The sequence below is a fragment of the Melanerpes formicivorus genome, unplaced genomic scaffold (assembly GCF_026170545.1).
Source record: "Melanerpes formicivorus ecotype bairdi unplaced genomic scaffold, bMelFor1.0.p_v2 SCAF_34, whole genome shotgun sequence".
Lineage (NCBI taxonomy): Eukaryota > Metazoa > Chordata > Aves > Piciformes > Picidae > Melanerpes > Melanerpes formicivorus.
Window position 1 is genome coordinate 6,109,561 of NW_027142386.1, and position 18,114 is coordinate 6,127,674.

Here is an 18,114-nt window from a genome sequence, read left to right on the forward strand (position 1 = left end):
TTCCTCTTGTCCTATCACTTGCTCCGTAGGAGAAGAGGCCAACCCCCACCTGGCTCCAACCTCCTCTCACAGGGAGTTGTAGAGTGCCAGAATGTCTCCTCTCAGCCTCCTTTTCTCCAGGCTGAATGATCCCAGCTCCCTCAGCTGCTCCTCACCAGCCTGTTCTCCAGACCCTTCACCAGCTTTGTTTGTCCTTCTCTGGAGCCACTCCAGGGCCTCAATGTCCTCCTTGCAGTGAAACACCCTCGCTGAAGCTCCTGGCATGTCCACCAGTCCCAGCACCACCCAGCAGAATGTGCCCAGCCCCTGAGGGTTGCCCAACACCAGCTCCTCCTCAGTGTCTGCAGCCCTGCCTCGGGGTAACCTTGGCCTTGCTGCCAGCAGCTGATCTGTTCTACCCAGTGCCTTTCTGGGATGGTGCCATGCCCTGGGCACCCTGAGGCAGCTCAGGAGCCTGTAAGAGCAGAGTCCCTACCCCAGGAGCCCTGCAACACACGTAGAGGACACCACAGCTCCTGCAAACTGGAGTTTGCTCTCCCTGCTGCACTTGGGCAGATGTTTCCTGGAGCAGGATGGCTTGGGGCCACCAGTCGGCAGCGAAGGGGGTGTCAGAGCACCACCTCCCCCCCCAGGCCAGGCAGCCCACCCTGCGTGGTCCTCAGGCTCTTCCAGCTCCGTGTTTCCGTGTCCCCAGCACATCCCGGAGCCGGCAGCGCTGCTCCCTGTGCTCTCAGGAAGCAGAGGAAGAATGGAGCTATAATAAGAGCCTGCGGACAATGAGTGCTGGCAGCATGCAGGGGCAGCCCAGCACCCCCTGGGGCCACCCAGAGCCCGCGCGGCTGGTGCCATCGCAGACACTTGCCCCTGGCAGTGGTCACTCTCCGGGGGCTCAGCTCTCCCATCCCTTCTGCAAGAGGTGAAGGCGATTCTTGCTGTCCCCGGAGGACAAGGTCCTCCCTGCTGCAAGCCTGGGCGGCAGCTTGGCACCTGCCTGCCTTTGGGAGACCAACATCGCCACCTCGTGCTGGATGGGGACCCTGGCGGCTGCCGGCGCGGCTCTGCTCTCCACCAGGAGCCAGCCTTTCTGTCCCCACGGCTGGAAAAGAGTTGTGAAGCCCAACATAAGCAGTGGCCGCCAGCGGGGGCCGGCAGATTCAGCCCCTGGAGCGAAAATCCCGAAGGACTCAGGCCCACCTCAACCCACAGCACCCAGGGTGATGCTTTCCCATCAGCTCCTGCGATGGGCCTCAGCCTGAATCACACAGCCTGGGGTTAGAAGCCCTATGAGGAGAGGCTGAGGGAGCTGGGGTTGCTTAGTCTGGAGGGAGGAGACTCAGGGGTGACCTTCTTGCTCTCTACAACTACCTGAAGGGAGGTTGTAGACAGGCAGAGGTTGGTCTCTTCTCCCAGCCAGCCAGTACCAGAACAAGAGAACACAGTCTCAGGCTGCGCCAGGGGAGGTTTAGGCTGGAGGTTAGGAGGAAGTTTTACACAGAGAGAGTGATTGCCCATTGGAATGGGCTGCCTGGGGAGGTGGTGGAGTCACCATCACTGGAGGTGTTCAGGAGGAGACTTGACAGGGTGCTTGGTTGCATGGGTTAGTTGGTTGGGTGGTGTTGGTTGATAGGTTGGACGTGATGATCTTGAAGGTCTCTTCCAACCTGGTCTGGTCTATTTTTCTCCTCTCCTCTCCTCTCCTCTCCTCTCCTCTCCTCTCCTCTCCTCTCCTCTCCTCTCCTCTCCTCTCCTCTCCTCTCCTCTCCTCTCCTCTCCTCTCCTCTCCTCTCCTCTCCTCTCCTCTCCTCTCCTCTCCTCTCCTCTCCTCTCCTCTCCTCTCCTCTCCTCTCCTCTCCTCTCCTCTCCTCTCCTCTCCTCTCCTCTCCTCTCCTCTCCTCTCCTCTCCTCTCCTCTCCTCTCCTCTCCTCTCCTCTCCTCTCCTCTCCTCTCCTCTCCTCTCCCTCCCTCTCCTCTCCTCTCCTCTCCTCTCCTCTCCTCTCCTCTCCTCTCCTCTCCTCTCCTCTCCTCTCCTCTCCTCTCCTCTCCTCTCCTCTCCTCTCCTCTCCTCTCCTCCTCCTCTCCTCTCCTCTCCTCTCCTCTCCTCTCCTCTCCTCTCCTCTCCTCTCCTCTCCTCTCCTCTCCTCTCCTCTCCTCTCCTCTCCTCTCCTCTCCTCTCCTCTCCTCTCCTCTCCTCTCCTCTCCTCTCCTCTCCTCTCCTCTCTATTCCATTCCATTCCATTCCATTCCATTCCATTCCATTCCATTCCATTCCATTCCTCTGGAGACCATCTGGTCCATGCTAAAGCAGGACACTCACAGCAGCCTGCTCAGGATCACGATGTCCAGGTGGGGTTGGAAGCTCTGCAGAGCAGGAGACTCCACAACCTCACTGGGCAGCCTGCTCCAGGCCTCCAGCTCCTGCACACCAAAGAAGTCTCTCCCCACGTTTAGCCCAGACATGAATGACCACATCAGGTCTGTCCTGCAGCACACAGCGGGGGTGTGTGTGTGTGTGAACTTTTTGTCTTTATTTTATCAGGGAACACCAGGCATGGAGGACATCAAACACCACGACAAAAGGGCTGTTTGCCTGAGCCCAGGCACCAGACCCGACTCACAGACTAAGAACACGTGGGGGGAACAAGACAAGGAACACACAGAGCTTCAGACTCCTGCGAGGGAGGGCCAGGACTGGCTTGGCAAATGCATCTGCCGCGTGGGAGAAGCAGCTTGGGAGGCTTCCTGGAGCCAGCAGGGATCCAGAGTAACCTGAAACGTGGGGCTGAGTCCCCCTGGAGGCATCTTGGAGCGAGCAGGCTGGGAAGGAGGCTACATGTCAGGCCTACCTAGGTGGTAAGATTGCAGGTTGAGGGTCTATGCTTCACCACTGGGAAGAGCTCTGGGTCTGGGGACTCCCTTAGCTGAGGGGCAGGCCCAGGGGCCAGCTGCTCATTAGCCCATCAGCTGCCACGGTCTGCTTCCTGCATGTGGGCATGGAGGTGAGGTGAGCAGCACACACACACAACGCTCCCCCCACACCCCCCCTCCCTCCTTCCTCCTCCTCCTTCTTCAGGAGCTCCTCTTCAGCCTCAGGGCATTGTCCAGGGCCACCAGCTGGCGCAGGAAGCCCCGGTTGGGGATGATACCACGGTGGTCCTTGACTGTCTTTATGGCTTCTACAAGGGGCATGTGGTGGCGGATCATGAGGTAGGCGAGGACCAAGGTGGCTGACCTGCTCACCCCCACAGCACAGTGCACAAGGATCCTTCCTGGGGGGTGGGAAACACAGGGGCTGTGTCAGGACAGAGCAAATAGCCCAGCTCAGAACAATCCCTGAGGGCCCAGCTGTGCCCTGGTGCCTCCTGGAGCTGTGGCTCAGGTGTGCAGCCTCTGGCTTGGCTGTGGGGTCCCAGCTGTGGGGCACTAAGGTGCCCTTCTTGGCCAGAGGGTGTCAGGGTGTTGTGGTAACAGGCTGGTTTGGGTTGGAAGGAACCTTTAAAGGTTGTCTTAGTCCAACCCCCCTGCAGTCAGCAGGGACGTCTGCAACTGGAGCTCAGAGCCCCAAACAACCTGACCTGACATGGTTCCAGGGATGGGGCAGCTCCCAGCTCTCTGCTGGTCTCCCAAACCAGCCAGAACAGAATCACAGAATGGTAGTTGGGGTTGGAAAGGACCTCTAGAGCTCCAGTCCAACTTCTCTGCCAGAGCAGGATCACCCAGGGCAGGCCACTCAGGAAGGCATCCAGACGGGTCTCGAAAGTCTCCAGAGAAAGAGACTGCACAACCTCTCTGGGCAGCCAGCTCCAGGGCTCCGGCAGCCTCACACCAAGGTGTGAGCTTCTCCTGGTGCTGAGGTGGAGCTTTGTGTGGTGGGGCTGTGCCCTGGGGCACCAGTGCTCCCCTCTAGCCCGTTCCCTCTCTGGACAAGGTGATTCCAGTGCAGAACTCACCACCCCAGTCTGGCAGCGCTGTGTATCCTAGGGTAGGATGTAAGGATGTCAGCCTGACTTCCCACCTAGCCGGGACGGATCCTTCCCACCCCCTCCCCTGCGCTTCCCTCCCGGCAGCCCCTCCCACCGACCTTCGTTCAGCGCCTGGTGGATGAAGTCAGCTGCGGGGTAGAAGTAGGGGCTCATGTCGAAGGAGGGGGAGTCGTGGGCCTCGATGCCCAGGTAGTGGATGCCTGTGCCCTCGTAGTACTCGGCACCCCCCCCTCCACCGGCTGTGGGAGGCGTTGAGGACGTGGGTGATGCGCAGCTGGGCCAGCTCGCGCCGGTTGGCTGCTATATCCCTGTGGGGAGCCAGAAGCAGAGCAGAGAGACAGCTGCCTTCAGGTCACTTGAGTGAGAGGTTTCCCAGGACACTGCTGAGGCTTGTCCTGGACAAGCAGGGGAGGTTCAGGCTGGGTGTGAGGAAGAAATTCTTCCCAGAAAGAGAGCTTGGCTGCTGGGATGTGCTGCCCAGGGAGGTGGTGGAGTCACCATCCCTGGAGGGGTTTAAAAAGAGCCTGGATGAGGCCCTTGGTGCCATGGATTAGTTGATTAGATGGTGTGGGGTCATAGAATCTGTAAGGTTGGAAAAGACCTCGAGGATCATCAAGTCCAACCTGTCACCCAACACCTCATGGCTACTAAACCATGTCACCAAGTGCCACATCCAGTCCGCTCTGGAACACCTCCAGGGATGGGGACTCCACCACCTCCCTGGGCAGCACATTCCAATGGCTGACAACTGCCTCTGTGAAGAACTTTCTCCTCACCTCCAGCCTAAACCTCCCCTGGCACAGCTTGAGACTGTGTCCTCTTGTTCTGGGTGCCTGGAAGAGACCAACCCCCCACCTGGCTACAGCCTCCCTTCAGGTAGTTGCAGAGAGCAATGAGGTCTCCCCTGAGCCTCCTCTTCTCCAGGCTGAGCACCCCCAGCTCCCTCAGCCTCTCCTCACAGGGCTGTGCTCTAGGCCTTGACTTGATGATCTTGAAGCTCTTTTCCAGGCTGGTTAGTTCTGCATTCTGTATGCTGTGACCTTTACACCTGAGGAAGCTGGATGTGGAGGAGCGATGCCAAGAGTCTGGTAGGCATCAATCTGATCCCCTGGACAATCCACCTCCACCTAGCCCTCCACAGCAGTGCTCTCAGCTCTCTGCACAGCCATGCTTACCACAGAATCACAGAGTGTTAGGGGCTGGAAGGGACCCAGTCCAACCCCCCAGCCAGAGCAGGGTCACCCAGAGCAGATCACACAGAACTCACCCAGGCAGGTCTTGAATATCTCCAGAGAGGGAGACTCCACAACCCCCCTGGGCAGCCTGCTCCAGGGCTCTGTCACCCTCACAGGGAAATAATTCTTCCTCCTCTCCATGGAACTGCCTCAGCTTCCACCACTGCCCCTTGTGCTGGCATTGGGCATCCCCCAGCAGAGCCTGGCTCCAGCCTCTGGGCACTCACCCTTTGTGTATTCATAAACATGAGTGAGGACATGCTTATGTCCTTCCTTTGTCCCAGTGGACCACACCCATCATCGAATCATTAAGGTTGGAAAAGACCTCGAGGATCATCCAGTCCAACCAGCAACCCAACCCCACCATGGCCACCAAACCCTGGCCCCAGGTGCCATGGCCACAGGCTTCTTGAACACCTCCAGGGCTGGGGACTCCACCACCCCCCTGGGCAGCCTGTGCCAGTCCCTGACCACTCTGGCAGCAAAGACATTTTTTTCTTCTCCTTCCCATCCATAGATTCATCAAATGGTTTGGGTTGGAAGGGACCTTAAAGATCATCCAGTTTCAACCCCCTGCCATGGGCAGGGACATCTGCCACTGCACCAGGTCACTAAATGCCTTGAGCACCAAAGAGAAGGGCCAGAGAAGGGCCATGAGGATGGGCAGAGGGCTGAGCACCACTCCTATGAGGACAGACTGAAGGAGTTGGGGCTGTTCAGTCTGGAGAAGAGAAGGCTCCAAGGAAACCTTATTGTAGCCTTCCAGGATCTGAAGGGGGCTACAAGAAAGCTGGGGAGGGACTTTTGAGGGTGTCAGGGAGGGATAGGACTGGGGGGGGGTGTGGAGCAAAACTAGGAATGGGGAGATTCAGATTGGCTGTGAGGAAGAAGTTGTTCCCCAGGAGGGTGGTGAGAGCCTGGCACAGGTTGCCCAGGGAGGTGGTGGAAGCCTCCTGCCTGGAGGTGTTTGCAGCCAGGCTGGATGTGGCTGTGAGCACCCTGCTGTGGTGTGAGGTGTCCCTGCCCATGGCAGGGGGTTGGAACTGGCTGAGCCTCGAGGTCCCTTCCAACCCTGACACTTCTCTGATTTCCCAAGCTCCCCTCTCTCAGTCTGTCGAACAAACCAGCCCCAAATCCCCTGCTGGTTCTTGTCCTCTCATGATACATACTGGTCACCCAGGTAGAGCCCTGGCCAGACTTCATCAGCATGGTTGCAGGCTGTCTTCCCAGTGTAGAGCAGCCTCTCCAGCTCGAAGATGCTGAGGATGGGGTGGCTGTGGCGCTCCTCCCGTGGGCCCCGGCTGGGCGACCTGGTGCTGTTCCTGGAGAACCTGGACAGGAAAGCCATTGGAGCTGTCCAGACCCACAAGGCATACCTGTGGGCTCCTGAGGGCCGGAGAGGGGCCTGCAGGTCGCTTCTGCTGCTTCTGCCACCCACGGTCCTGTCATGGAAGCAGGGAAGATGGCATCAGAAGAAGTGGAGACCTCTGGCTCCCTCCCTGTGGTAGCAATCCTGGCCCAGAACAGCCACTTCTCACCTGCCTGGTCAAAGGGCTGTGTCAAGTCAGCTACCCAGGGGTTCCCAGTGTGAAGCAGAGTACTACCTACAGCCCCTTCCAAGAATCAGTCCTGCTGGGGAGATGTTTGTGATGCCAGGGCTGGTGAGAGGCAGGCAGAGAGGCAGCCAGATTGCTGAGTCTCCACAGGCTGAGGTTTTGTTCCAGCCTCACAGCTTTGGGTTGAGGCCACATTGGCAGAGATGTTCTACACAGGACCACCTTCCTTCTGAGCTGGCTCTGGGGCTTTGCCTGCCAGCAGGACAATGCCAGCTCGAGACTGATGCTGCCAACCTGCGATCGGAAGCAATGAGAGGCAGCCAGGTCTGGGCAAGGCACCAGGGCTGGGGAGGAGAAACCCCCAGACAGGTGGAGGATTCCATATGGCACCACACAGAGCCTGGCCAGGACCCAGACTCCTACAGACCAGGCACAAAAGCCTGTGGAGAGGGAGAGGAAGGATTAACCTCTCCAAGTGCAGCAGTTCTGCTGCTGTGTTTGAACATCTAGGACTGCTCTGGAGTGGAAGAGTTAACCTCAGGGGAGCAGAAGCTCATTTTGCAGAGTGGCTTCTCTGGGAAGAAGCTCTGCTCACAAGCCTTTAGATCATGCTGATGTTTGTCACACACCTGCAAGCCTCCTCCCTGGACAGCCTTACCCATGGGGAGCAGTTCCCCATCCAAAGCTGCCTTTTTGGTTTTGCTCCTTTGCTGCTGCCCCACTGACAGAACCCCCCAGGCAGGAGCACACAATTCTCTGCCCACCATCACTGCTGCTGCCCTGGAAGGTGTCCAAAGAGCATCCCACTGGAGCCTTCCCTACCCCCCAGCACTGGCCTGAGTCTCTGGGACTCTGGGGAGGAAAATCAGCGACCTTGGGCTGGCCAGGCTGGCTCAGAGCGTGTCTGTCTGTCCTGAATCAGAGCATATCTGTCTGTCCTGGACCATGTCTGTCTGCACTGACATCTTGCTTAAGGCACCAGCCAGCACCGATGGTGCAGGAGCAAGAAGCCTCCAGCCATTTCTCGGCAGTGTGCAGAGCAGGAAAACATTGCAAGGGCACAGGGGAGCTCAGAGGGGGCAGAGAGAGACTTGTGGACATCTCCCTCCCCACTGCCTGCTCCAAGGTGGCAGTTCAGGCCCTGCCTGGCATCCTGGGGTGCTGGCACCGAGCACACCACACTGGCTGTGGGCCAGGTCTCACCCTCACAGCTCTCCCCTGCCCTGATGAATGTTGGACTCCTTCACGCTGGGAATTCAGACTTGGCAAAGCCCCCCTGGAGAAGGCATCCAGCATGGCACAGGGCCCTTAAACCTTGGGTGACCTTGGCTGCAGCACAGCCACATGCCACCAGCCCCGGGGCAGCAGTAAGAAACAAACAAGCAGAAGGGTCTGGGGAAAAAACCAAACAACTGAATCATCAGGCTGTAACCAGGCAAAACAGCAGAGCCTCACAGCCACAGCTGCCTGCAAAAAGGGTGACCCAGAGCTGTCCTGGGATGGAGCTCTGGAGACCTCAGGGCCAAAGCTGACTTCCAGCATCCCCCCCCCCCCCAGCACACCACCACCACAAACGGCTGCAGGGGAAGAGGAACTGCTCCACATCCAAGAGCTCAGAGCAGACCCCAGAGCACTCCTGGCACCCCAAACCCTCACAGGCGTCGGCTGCACCCCCCCCTTTCATCAGGAAAGGGGGAAGGGGCTCGGCCCTGCTGCCATGAGCAGGCTGATGGCTGCCTCCAGAGCCCCTGTGGCAGTGGTGCCATGCTGGCAGGGAGGGAGGGAGGGGAGGCACAGGCTGAGCCTGCCTGGATGCACGGCGCGGAGCAAGCTCTGAAGAGGCATCGCCGGAGAAGCGCAGGCTGCTCAGCCCCGCCGAGACAGACAGACAGACACGCAGGAGGAGGAGGAGGAGGAGACGCCCACCCCCTTAACACTACCTTGGTGAGGGCCGGGATTCCTCAGCTCGGAGGGAGTGCAGGAGTCAGATCCAGTCGGCCATGTCTCGCCGCCGCCGCCGCTGGAGAAGGGCTGATGTAGGAACATCTATTTTAAGCCATGACATGTCCAGAGGCAGCTTTGTTTATATCCTGCTGTGCATGGCTGGCTGAGGCAGGCAGGAGGGAGCTGGGCACGGCCGCGGGGCTGGCAGGCGAGGCAGGCACAGCCGCGCAGCCCAGCGCTCGCCCATGGCTGCGCAGGCAGCGAACGGCTCAGGATTCTCCTGCCGGCTTGGCTCTCACCCCTCCTCCAGCAAACCCGAAGCCACAGGCGTGCAGAGCAGAGGGGGGGATGGAACAGCTGAGAAAGTGCTGCTGCTGCTGCCAGGTTACCCCGCTCAGAAATCTGCAGCTGTCTCCGAAGGCTGCTCCTCCTTCACCTGCTTTGTCTTGCAGCTGACCTTGTCCTTGCTCACCTTCTAGGATCATAGAATCAGAGAAGTGTCAGGGCTGGAAGGGACCTCAAGGAGCAGCCAGTTCCAACCCCCTGCCATGGGCAGGGACACCTCACACCACAGCAGGTTGCTCACAGCCACATCCAGCCTGGCTGCAAACACCTCCAGGCATGAGGCTTCCACCACCTCCCTGGGCAACCTGTGCCAGGCTCTCACCACCCTCCTGGGGAACAACTTCTTCCTCACATCCAATCTCAATCTCCCCTTTTCAATTTTTGTTCCATTCCCCCCAGTCCTATCACTTCCTGACACCCTCAAAAGTCCCTCCCCAGCTTTCTTGTAGCCCCCTTCAGACACTGGAAGGCTACAAGAAGGTCTCTTCAGAGCCTTCTCCTCTCCAGCCTGCACAACCCCAACTCCCTCAGGCTGTCCTCACAGCAGAGCAGCTCCAGCCCTCTGCTCATCCTCCTGGCCCTGCTCTGGACACCTTCCAGCACCTCCAGATCCTTCCTGGCACAGAGGCTCCAGAACTGGCCCCAGAGCTCCAGCTGTGGTCTCAGCAGAGTGGAGCAGAGGGGCAGAATCCCCTCCCAGTGATTGCTGTGGCTTAGCCAGGGCTTGGGGACATTTGGATCACTTGCTAAGAACATAAGCCTGGGGGTGTCTGTGGTGAGATGCCAAACTGTTTACAAATCCATGTCCAAGTCAGGGAAGGCTTCCCTGGGTAATTTTCCTTTGTGTTTACCCTTTGGGGAGGAATCAAAGGGAGGAACCCCAAAGGTTGAAGGCTTTTTGCTCTGACATTTTCTAAAGAATCACAGAACCCTCAGGCTGGGAGAGACCTCAGAGCTCATCTGCCCCAGCCTGAGAGCTGCCAGGGACTCCTCTCAACTAGACTCAGCTGCCCAAGGCCTCATCCAGCCTGGCCCTGAACACCCCCAGGCTGTCCCCATAAGCTCTCCTGCCAGCTACACTTACCTGATCCTCAGGGAGCAGAGGCTCCAGCTCCATTCATCCCAAATGCTCCTTACCAAGCAGCTCTGCTGTGTGAACACCCCCAGGGTGGCTGTGCCCACCCTGACTGGCCCCATGTCCATCAGCCATGCCAGGGCTGTGACAGGTCAGGTAGCTACACTGCCACCAGCTCTAGGCACAGAGAGCCACAGCTGGTAGGTACAGCCCTGCAGGCTGGCCAGGAGCAGCCTCCTCCTTCTCCCCTGGCATGGCCTCCAAAAGCTCCTGCCCTCCAGAAATGCTGCCCTGCTGCCAGCTGCCACTGCTGCCAGCTGCCACTGCTCCCAGGCAACAGGCAGCAAGGAGCAGTTGCTGGTCTCACCCTTTAGCTGCAGTGCAGCACAGGAGAAGCAGCACCCAGAAGCCTGATTCTGGCCCTTCCTCCATGCCCAGGCTCCCAGGGGCAGCTAGTGAGGAGCAGACCCCAGGAGGTCCTGGCTGAGGGCTGGCTTTGCTGTCCCCACTGAGCTAACAGAATTTCATTGCTGTGTGATGCTGCCAGCTTGGGACAAGCCTGTCCTGCCCCCTGGCTAAGGGCTTTGATTCCACTCACCTGCAGAAGGGTCAAGCTTTTCACTTCTGCCTGGCAGCACTCCTCCAAAACCCCCAAACCACCCAGGGCTTGAGTGTCCTAAAAGGCAATCTGCACTTTCACAGCTCTGCAAGACACCTTTAACAGGGACAAGCAGAGGCCCTCTCCCTCCCCCTGCACCAAGGAATTAGATTCCCAGTGGTCCCTAAAATGTTCTTTTAAAGAGAAGTGCCTACAACCCCCATCACAAAAGGTTCCACCTGGATTTGAGGGGGGGGAGAGTCAAAAAGACCCAAAGCATCCAACAAAACCCCAGCAAACCACAAGCCTACAGGAGAGAAAATCAGGTGGATGGATGTTTTGGCAGAGCCTTGCCTGCAGGGAGCTTGCTGGTCATTTAAGCAGAGGATTAGTGGTTGTTTTGATTCCAATAATAACACTGGAATTGCTTTGTAAAGCAGCCAGAAGTCCCCAGCAAAGCCACTGGCTGTTTCTTAGGTAATGAATTCTCTGCTGCTTTGAAATGCCTGGGCAGCTGCAGCAAGGAGAAGGGGCAGCAAGCTATCCTTCTATGAAGGGAAGTTTCTCTGACACAAACCAGAGCTCTTTGCCTCACCTCCTCTCCTCCTTTTCCATAAGCATCAGGCCTGGAGCAGAGACTGAGCTGCTCCTGGCTCCCTGGCAGCTCAGTAGGCTGCTCCTGGAGCCCCAGTCCATGAGGACAAGAGGCCTCTCAGAGCACCAACACCATTTGGGCTTTGTTGTGACTTTGTTGTGACTTTGTTGTGACTGTAGGTATTCAAGGGGGGATTGGAAGGTGTTCAAGAGGGCATTGGAGGTGGCACTTGGTGCCATGGTCTCGTAGCCATGAGGTCTTGGGTGACAGGTTGGACTTGATGATCCTTGAGGTCTTTTCCAACCTTATTGATTCTATGATTTTCACATACACCTTGCTCAGTTTCCCTACTTCCTTCTCATCACCTCCCACTTCAGAGCCCTGTCTCTCACCTATTTGGCCCTGAAGGGCCCTGAGAAGCAAAACTCACTCTGAGAACTGATCAAGACCCAGGGAGAAAGTTAAGAGGACCAACCCCCAAACACTCTCTCCTCCTGGCAGTGACTCTCTCTAAGCATCCAGCTGTGGGACAGGACACAGTCATAGAATGGGAGGGGTTGGAAGGGACCTCTGGAGATCATCCAGCCCAACCCTGCTGCCAAAGCAGGGCCACCTAGGGCAGGTCACACAGGAATGCATCCAGATGGGGCTTGAAAGTCTCCAGAGCAGGAGACTCCATGACCACTTGAATCCCCAGAGCAGGAGACTCCATGACCACTTGAATCCCCAGAGCAGGAGACTCCATGACCACTTGAATCTCCAGAGAAGGAGGCTCCATGACCACTTGAATCTCCAGAGAAGGAGACTCCATGACCACTTGAATCTCCAGAGAAGGAGACTCCATGACCACTTGAATCTCCAGAGGAGGAGACTCCATGACCACTTGAATCTCCAGAGAAGGAGACTCCATGACCACTTGAATCTCCAGAGGAGGAGACTCCATGACCACTTGAATCTCCAGAGGAGGAGACTCCATGACCACTTGAATCTCCAGAGAAGGAGACTCCATGACCACTTGAATCTCCAGAGAAGGAGACTCCATGACCACTTGAATCTCCAGAGGAGGAGACTCCATGACCACTTGAATCTCCAGAGAAGGAGGCTCCATGACCACTTGAATCTCCAGAGGAGGAGACTCCATGACCACTTGAATCTCCAGAGGAGGCTCCATGACCACTTGGAAGTCTCCAGAGGCTCCATGACCACGATGCCTGAGGCCAGCAGCTGAGAAGGATCACCTGGTCCTTGGCAGGGAAAGATTGGATGGGAGCAGGGCTCTGGAGGCACAGGGAAGCAGGGTCTGGCTTCTCCCCCCGGCACCACTGCAGGGAGGGGTGGGCAGTAGGAGGACGGCGCTGGCAGTGTTCCTGCCTGCCCTGGCTGGCAGGGGTGGGCGGCTGCTGTTGCCGCAGGGGTGGGATGCTGGCAGGGGCAGCTCTGATCTCCCCGTGTCTCTGATTCCCTGTATCTCAGCTATTGTCAGAAACTGCTGTGCACAGCAGGCCTGCGGCAGCAGGGACGGAGCAGCTGTTTTCAGCTCAATTAGGGACCAAATCAGCTCCCAGCAGCGGCAGCAGGACACCCGCTGCTCCCGGCTCTCCCCTCCCTTCTCCTCGGCTGAGCTCGGAGCGGGGAGGATCAGGCTTGGGGGGTTGCAAAACCCACGAGGAGGGAGCGAAGCTAAAAAAGGGCTGCTCGGAAGGAAGTTCCTGGATCCAACCACTGGAGGCTGCTCTGGTTATACATAAATCACCGCCGTCAGCGCTGCCAGGCGGCCAAGTCCACGCGAGGAAATAAAAGGGCAGGGGTGAGGGAGTTTCAGAGCTGCTGCTCCCTGCCTTTGGGTTTCTCGTGCATGCAAATCCAGCCTGGCCTTCACGGCTCTGTCTTAGAGAGCAGAGATCAGTCACTTCACACACTAAATGCTGCATGTCCAAAAGCCACCTAGGAGGCAGAGGAAGCCAGGTTTTAGCACACTCAAATCACAAAGAGAAGCTACACACTGCAGCCAGCTTGAGAGACCCTCTGCAGAGGAAGGTGGCAGATGGAGGGGGTGCAGAGGGCACAGAGAGCTGGGGCATAAGAGAAAGGGAGGCTGATGGGAGACCTTCTGGCTCTCCACAGCTCCCTGAGAGGAGGCTGGAGTGAGGTGGGGGTCAGTCTCGTCTCCTAAATAACTACTGATAGGATGAGAGGAAATGGCCTCAAGTTGCACCAGGGGAGGTTTGGAATCATAGAATCACAGACTTGTTTTGGCTGGAAAAGATTTCTAAGATCATTGAACCCAACTGTTGACCTCACTGCAGATGAGGAACAATTTCTTTGCTGCCAGAGTGGTCAGGGATTGGAAGAGGCTGCCCAGGGAGGTGGTGGAGTCCCCACCGCTGGAGGTGCTCAAGAAACCTGTGGCCATGGCACTTGGGGCCATGGTTTGGTGGCCATGGTGGGGTTGGATTGCTGGTTGGACTGGATGATCCTCGAGGTCTTTTCCAACCTTAATGCTCCTATGAGGTAAAACTAAGCCTACCATGAGTTAAGAGTCCCAGTCCAGCACACCCTCCTCACCCCTGGGACAGAAGTTTTGTGCTGTTGAATCTTTTCCCAGCCCCCAAACACCTTCCTGCTTCCCTGTAAGGGCTGTGGTCGAAGGTAATAAACCCTTGCAGAGATGATGTGCAAGCAACACAACCCCTCTGTGCCCATTGCAGGAGTGTCAGGCAGAAAGTTAAAGCCTCATCACTTGGCTGTATTGATTCACTGCTGGAGGAGGCCACTTGAGCTCTGAGATATTTTCCATAAGAAGAAAGGGGGGGGGGGGGGGGAAGGCAAGAGAGGAAAAAAAAAAGACTAAGAAAAGGAGAAGGAGGAAACAACAGGCACCAGAGTCATTGTCCAACAGCTGTGAAAGCAGCAGAGCCTCAATTTGTGAGGCTTGTCCAGAGGGAGAGAGACAGCTGCTGGCTTTGTTGCAAGCTTGCAGCATTTATGATCACTTAGCAGGGAGACTTTGGGTTGATCAGGGATGCATTTTTGCCTGTCATCCACTGCCTTGGCAATGTCAGGAGCAGCCTGGGATGGATTTGAGTTGCTGCAGTGTGAGGAGGGGAGGAAAAAAAACCCCGCAAACAAACAAACAAACAAAACTCAAACTACAAAATCAGAGGTAAGGAAAAAAAAGGAAAGAAAAAAGGAAGAAAGAAAGAAAAAGGAAAGGCAGAAAGGGAGAAAAGAAAGGGAAAAAGAAAGGGAAAAAGAAGGGGGAAAAGAAGGGGGAAAAGAAGGGAAAAATAAAGGGAAAAATAAAGGGAAAAATAAAGGGAAAAAGAAGGGGGAAAGAAAGGGAAAAAGAAGGGGGGAAAGAAGGGGGAAAAGAAGGGGGAAAAGAAGGGGGAAAAGAAGGGGGGAAAGAAGGGGGGAAAGAAGGGGGAAAGAAGGGGGAAAGAAGGGGGAAAGAAGGGGGAAAGAAGGGGGAAAGAAGGGGGAAAAGAAGGGGGAAAAGAAGGGGGAAAGAATGAAGAAAAAAGAAGGAAAAAGGAACAGAGAAAAGAAAAAAGAAAAAATGGAAAGAGAAAGGAAAGACAGAAAGGGAGGAAAGGGGAAAAAGAAGGGGAAAAGAACAAAAAAAAAGAAGGAAAAAGGAACAAAGAGAAAAAAAGAGAAAAAAAAGAAAAAAAGAAAGGAAATTGAAAGAAAAAGGAAAGAAAAAAGGAAAGAAGGAAAGAAAAAAGAAAGAAGGAAAGAAAAAAGAAAGAAGGAAAGAAAAAAGAAAGAAGGAAAGAAAAAAGAAAGAAGGAAAGAAAAAATGAAAGAAAAAGAAAGAAAAAAGAAAATGGAAAGGAAAAAGGAAAGGAAAAAGAAAGGAAAAAGAAAGAAAATGGAAAGAAAAGGGAAAGACAGAAAGGGAGAAAAGAAGGGGAAAAAGAAAAGGAAAAAGAAAGGGGAAAAGAAAGGGAAAAAGAAGGGGAAAAGAAGGGGAAAAGAAGGGGAAAAGCACAAAGAAAAAAAAGGAAAAAAGAACAAAGAGAAAAAGAAAAGAAAAAAGAAAAGAAAAGAAAATGGAAAGAAAGAAGAAAAAAGGAAAGAAGGAAAGAAAAAAGAAGGAAAAAATGAAAGAAAAAAGGAAAGAAAAAAGGAAAGAAAAAAGGAAAGAGAAAAAGAAAATGGAAAGGAAAAAGGAAAGGAAAAAGAAAGAAAAAACAAAGAAGGAAGGAAAGGAAAAGGAAAAAAGGAAAGAAAAAATGAAAGGAAAAAGAAAGCAGGAAAAAAAGAAGGGGGGGGGGGGGCGGGAAATAAAGAAGCTGAAACCCTCCCCCCCAACAAGTTGCTGCAAACTGGGCTGTGAAATCCTGATGCTTTCTGTCTAGCTGTTCACTTCAGCTTGTCACATCTTGTTAGCAGAGGAGGCTGGGGCACAGTCCAAACCTTCTCGAAGCTGGTGAGAGGTTTGCTGTTGACTTGATAGTCGTCGTGTTTCAACGCTTGGAAAGATGTCAAACGGAAGAGAGCTGCCCACAGCCCCTCCCCACCCTGGAAGGGAGCACAGCCAAAGCGTTCCTGATGCCCCCTCCCCCATTAGCGAGGAGCCTGAGCTGCTCAGGCTTTGGAAAGGCTGAGCTGAAGGTCAAAACAGAGCTAATCACCAACGCTTGCATCTCAAAGGCCTGGGAGACATAGGTCATGGAATCACTTCGGTTGGAAGGGACCTCCAAAGCTCATCCAGTCCAACCCCTCTGCAGTCAGCAGGGACATCCTCCACTAGGTCAGGTTGCCCAGAGCCCTGTTGAGCCTTGCCTTGAATATCTCCAGGGATGGGACCCCAACCCTCTCCCTGGGCAACCTGTTCCAGCACTCAACCACCCTCATGGTGAAGAACTTTCTCCTAACCTCCAGCCTAAATCTCCTGCATGGTGCAGGTCCTTTTGGCTGGCTCTGCTCTGTAGCTCACCACCACCTCTGCACAGCTCAAACCCACCTGTGTAAACCTCCCAGAGCTGCGTGCTCCTCACTGCATCACACCCCTGCCTCTCTAGAAGCTCCCATTTTACTCCTGAAACCCCCAAATCCTTAGGGAAGTCTTCCTGGGAGGAGAAAGGAATTCTCTCTGCACCAGGATGGACACTGCAGCCAAGTCCCTGGGAAATTCACACTGATTGCAGGCAGGCTGGGACCTGTCTGTGATTGTTTCTCTTCTTGAGTTGTTCTTGGAGCAAGTCTGTGATTATTTCTCTTCTTGAGTTGTTCTTGGAGCAGGACCTCCTCGTTCTGAGCCCATCCAGGCATCAGCAGCACCTCGGTGTGAGGCTGCTGTTAACACAAAGCATTTCCATTCCCTGTGCCTGTGGCGCTAAGACTGCCAGCAGCAGCCCAGCTCTGATTTCTAAAGCAGCCAGAACAGCTCAGGAGCTCCAACTAGAAAGTCAACGAGGGTTGGCTCTCTTAATTCCTTTCAATCTTCTCTTCTAATTCCTAGCCTTGAGGCTTTGAGGAAGTGGTTGGTTTGATTTGATGAACGAGGGGGGGGGTGGGGGGGTGGGAGGGGGGTGGGAAGAAAGGCGGGGGTGGGGGGCAAAAATAAAAAGCTGTTCCATTAGCAGGTCTGATGTTGGAGAGGTTTCTTTCAGGCTGTGATGAATCCCAGCACCCTCCATCGGGCCACAGTGGCTGCTGGATCCTATTTTCCCTTCAGTGACATTATGTCTTAAACAGGCTTTCAGTGTAATAACATTTGCAGTAATGAAATCACCCGGCTCTGCGGGCTGCTTTTAACAGCCCCAAAAAGATCTGAGCTGGCTACAAAGGGAGATTTAAATGTCACAGAGAATGTGCTGGATGTGTCCATCAGAAGATAAGGTTTCTCTTTGTTGAGGAAGGGAGAGGCACCAGGGTGACTGCTGGGCATCGGGAGCACAAAGGCTCCGCTCGGCTCCTTGAATAGGGAACGAGGAGGCTTCGGTGGGGGGGGGAGGGAGTGGGACAAGGGGGAGACAGCTAATACAGAGAGCTTTGAAAATCCCAGCCTGGCTACAGGGCTCCTAAAGATCTAACGCTGGTTCGGCTCTACCGCTGCAAATGCGCGAATCAAAACCATCTCCTCGCTTTCCTTCTGAGCCCAGGGTTTGCTCTCCGGCGGCAGGCTGGGAAGGGAGGGAGGGGAGGATCTCCAAGTGCTCCCAGCAGTGATGCTGTGGAAAGCTTGTAGAGGCCTTGGCAGGTCAACACTTCAGGGATATTAAGTGAGATGTCCACAGATCCAGGAGAGTGGCACAGCCCAAGCTCACATTCAGCCTTTCCAGCAGTCCCTGGTTTGCTTCAGCTGGATTACATCCCAAACTGATGCTTCAAATGAGATTGCCAGGAATGATCCTCCTCCTGAATATTTGGCTGCTTGATTTCATAGCATGGGAATTCTTTCCTGCTTCTTCCCAGGAAAGCTCTCACTTGATTGATTTATTCCACTAAAACCTAATAAAATCCCAGTGGCATCCAAGCCTCTCCACATAGAACCACAGAATGGTTCAGCTTGGAAGGGAGCTCAGCAATCATCTGCTCCAACCTCTACACCATGCCTAGGGACACCTCTCAACTAGACTCATCTGCTCAAGACCTCATCCAGCCTGGCCTTCAACACCCCCAGGCAGGAGGCAGCCACAGCCTCCCTGGGCATCCTGTGCCAGAGCCTCACCACCCTCCTACTGAACAACTTCTTCCTCAGCTCCAGTCTAACCCTGCTCTGCCTCAGCTTCAAACCATTCCCCCTTGTCTCTGGACACCCTCAGCAAAAGTTTC

At 55.3% G+C, this 18,114-nt stretch overlaps 1 protein-coding gene across 1 annotated transcript; it reads right to left on the minus strand.

The window, feature by feature from the left end:
* Positions 1-2,480: 2,480 nt before the first annotated feature.
* On the minus strand, positions 2,481-9,037 carry DUSP26 (dual specificity phosphatase 26). Its single transcript, XM_068156696.1, is given in 5 exon segments — positions 2,481-3,266; positions 4,079-4,208; positions 4,210-4,288; positions 6,385-6,657; positions 8,712-9,037. Coding segments are annotated over 4 exon segments (588 nt in total). The 5' UTR covers positions 6,564-6,657; positions 8,712-9,037; the 3' UTR covers positions 2,481-3,066.
* Between the last annotated feature and the right edge of the window lie 9,077 nt (positions 9,038-18,114).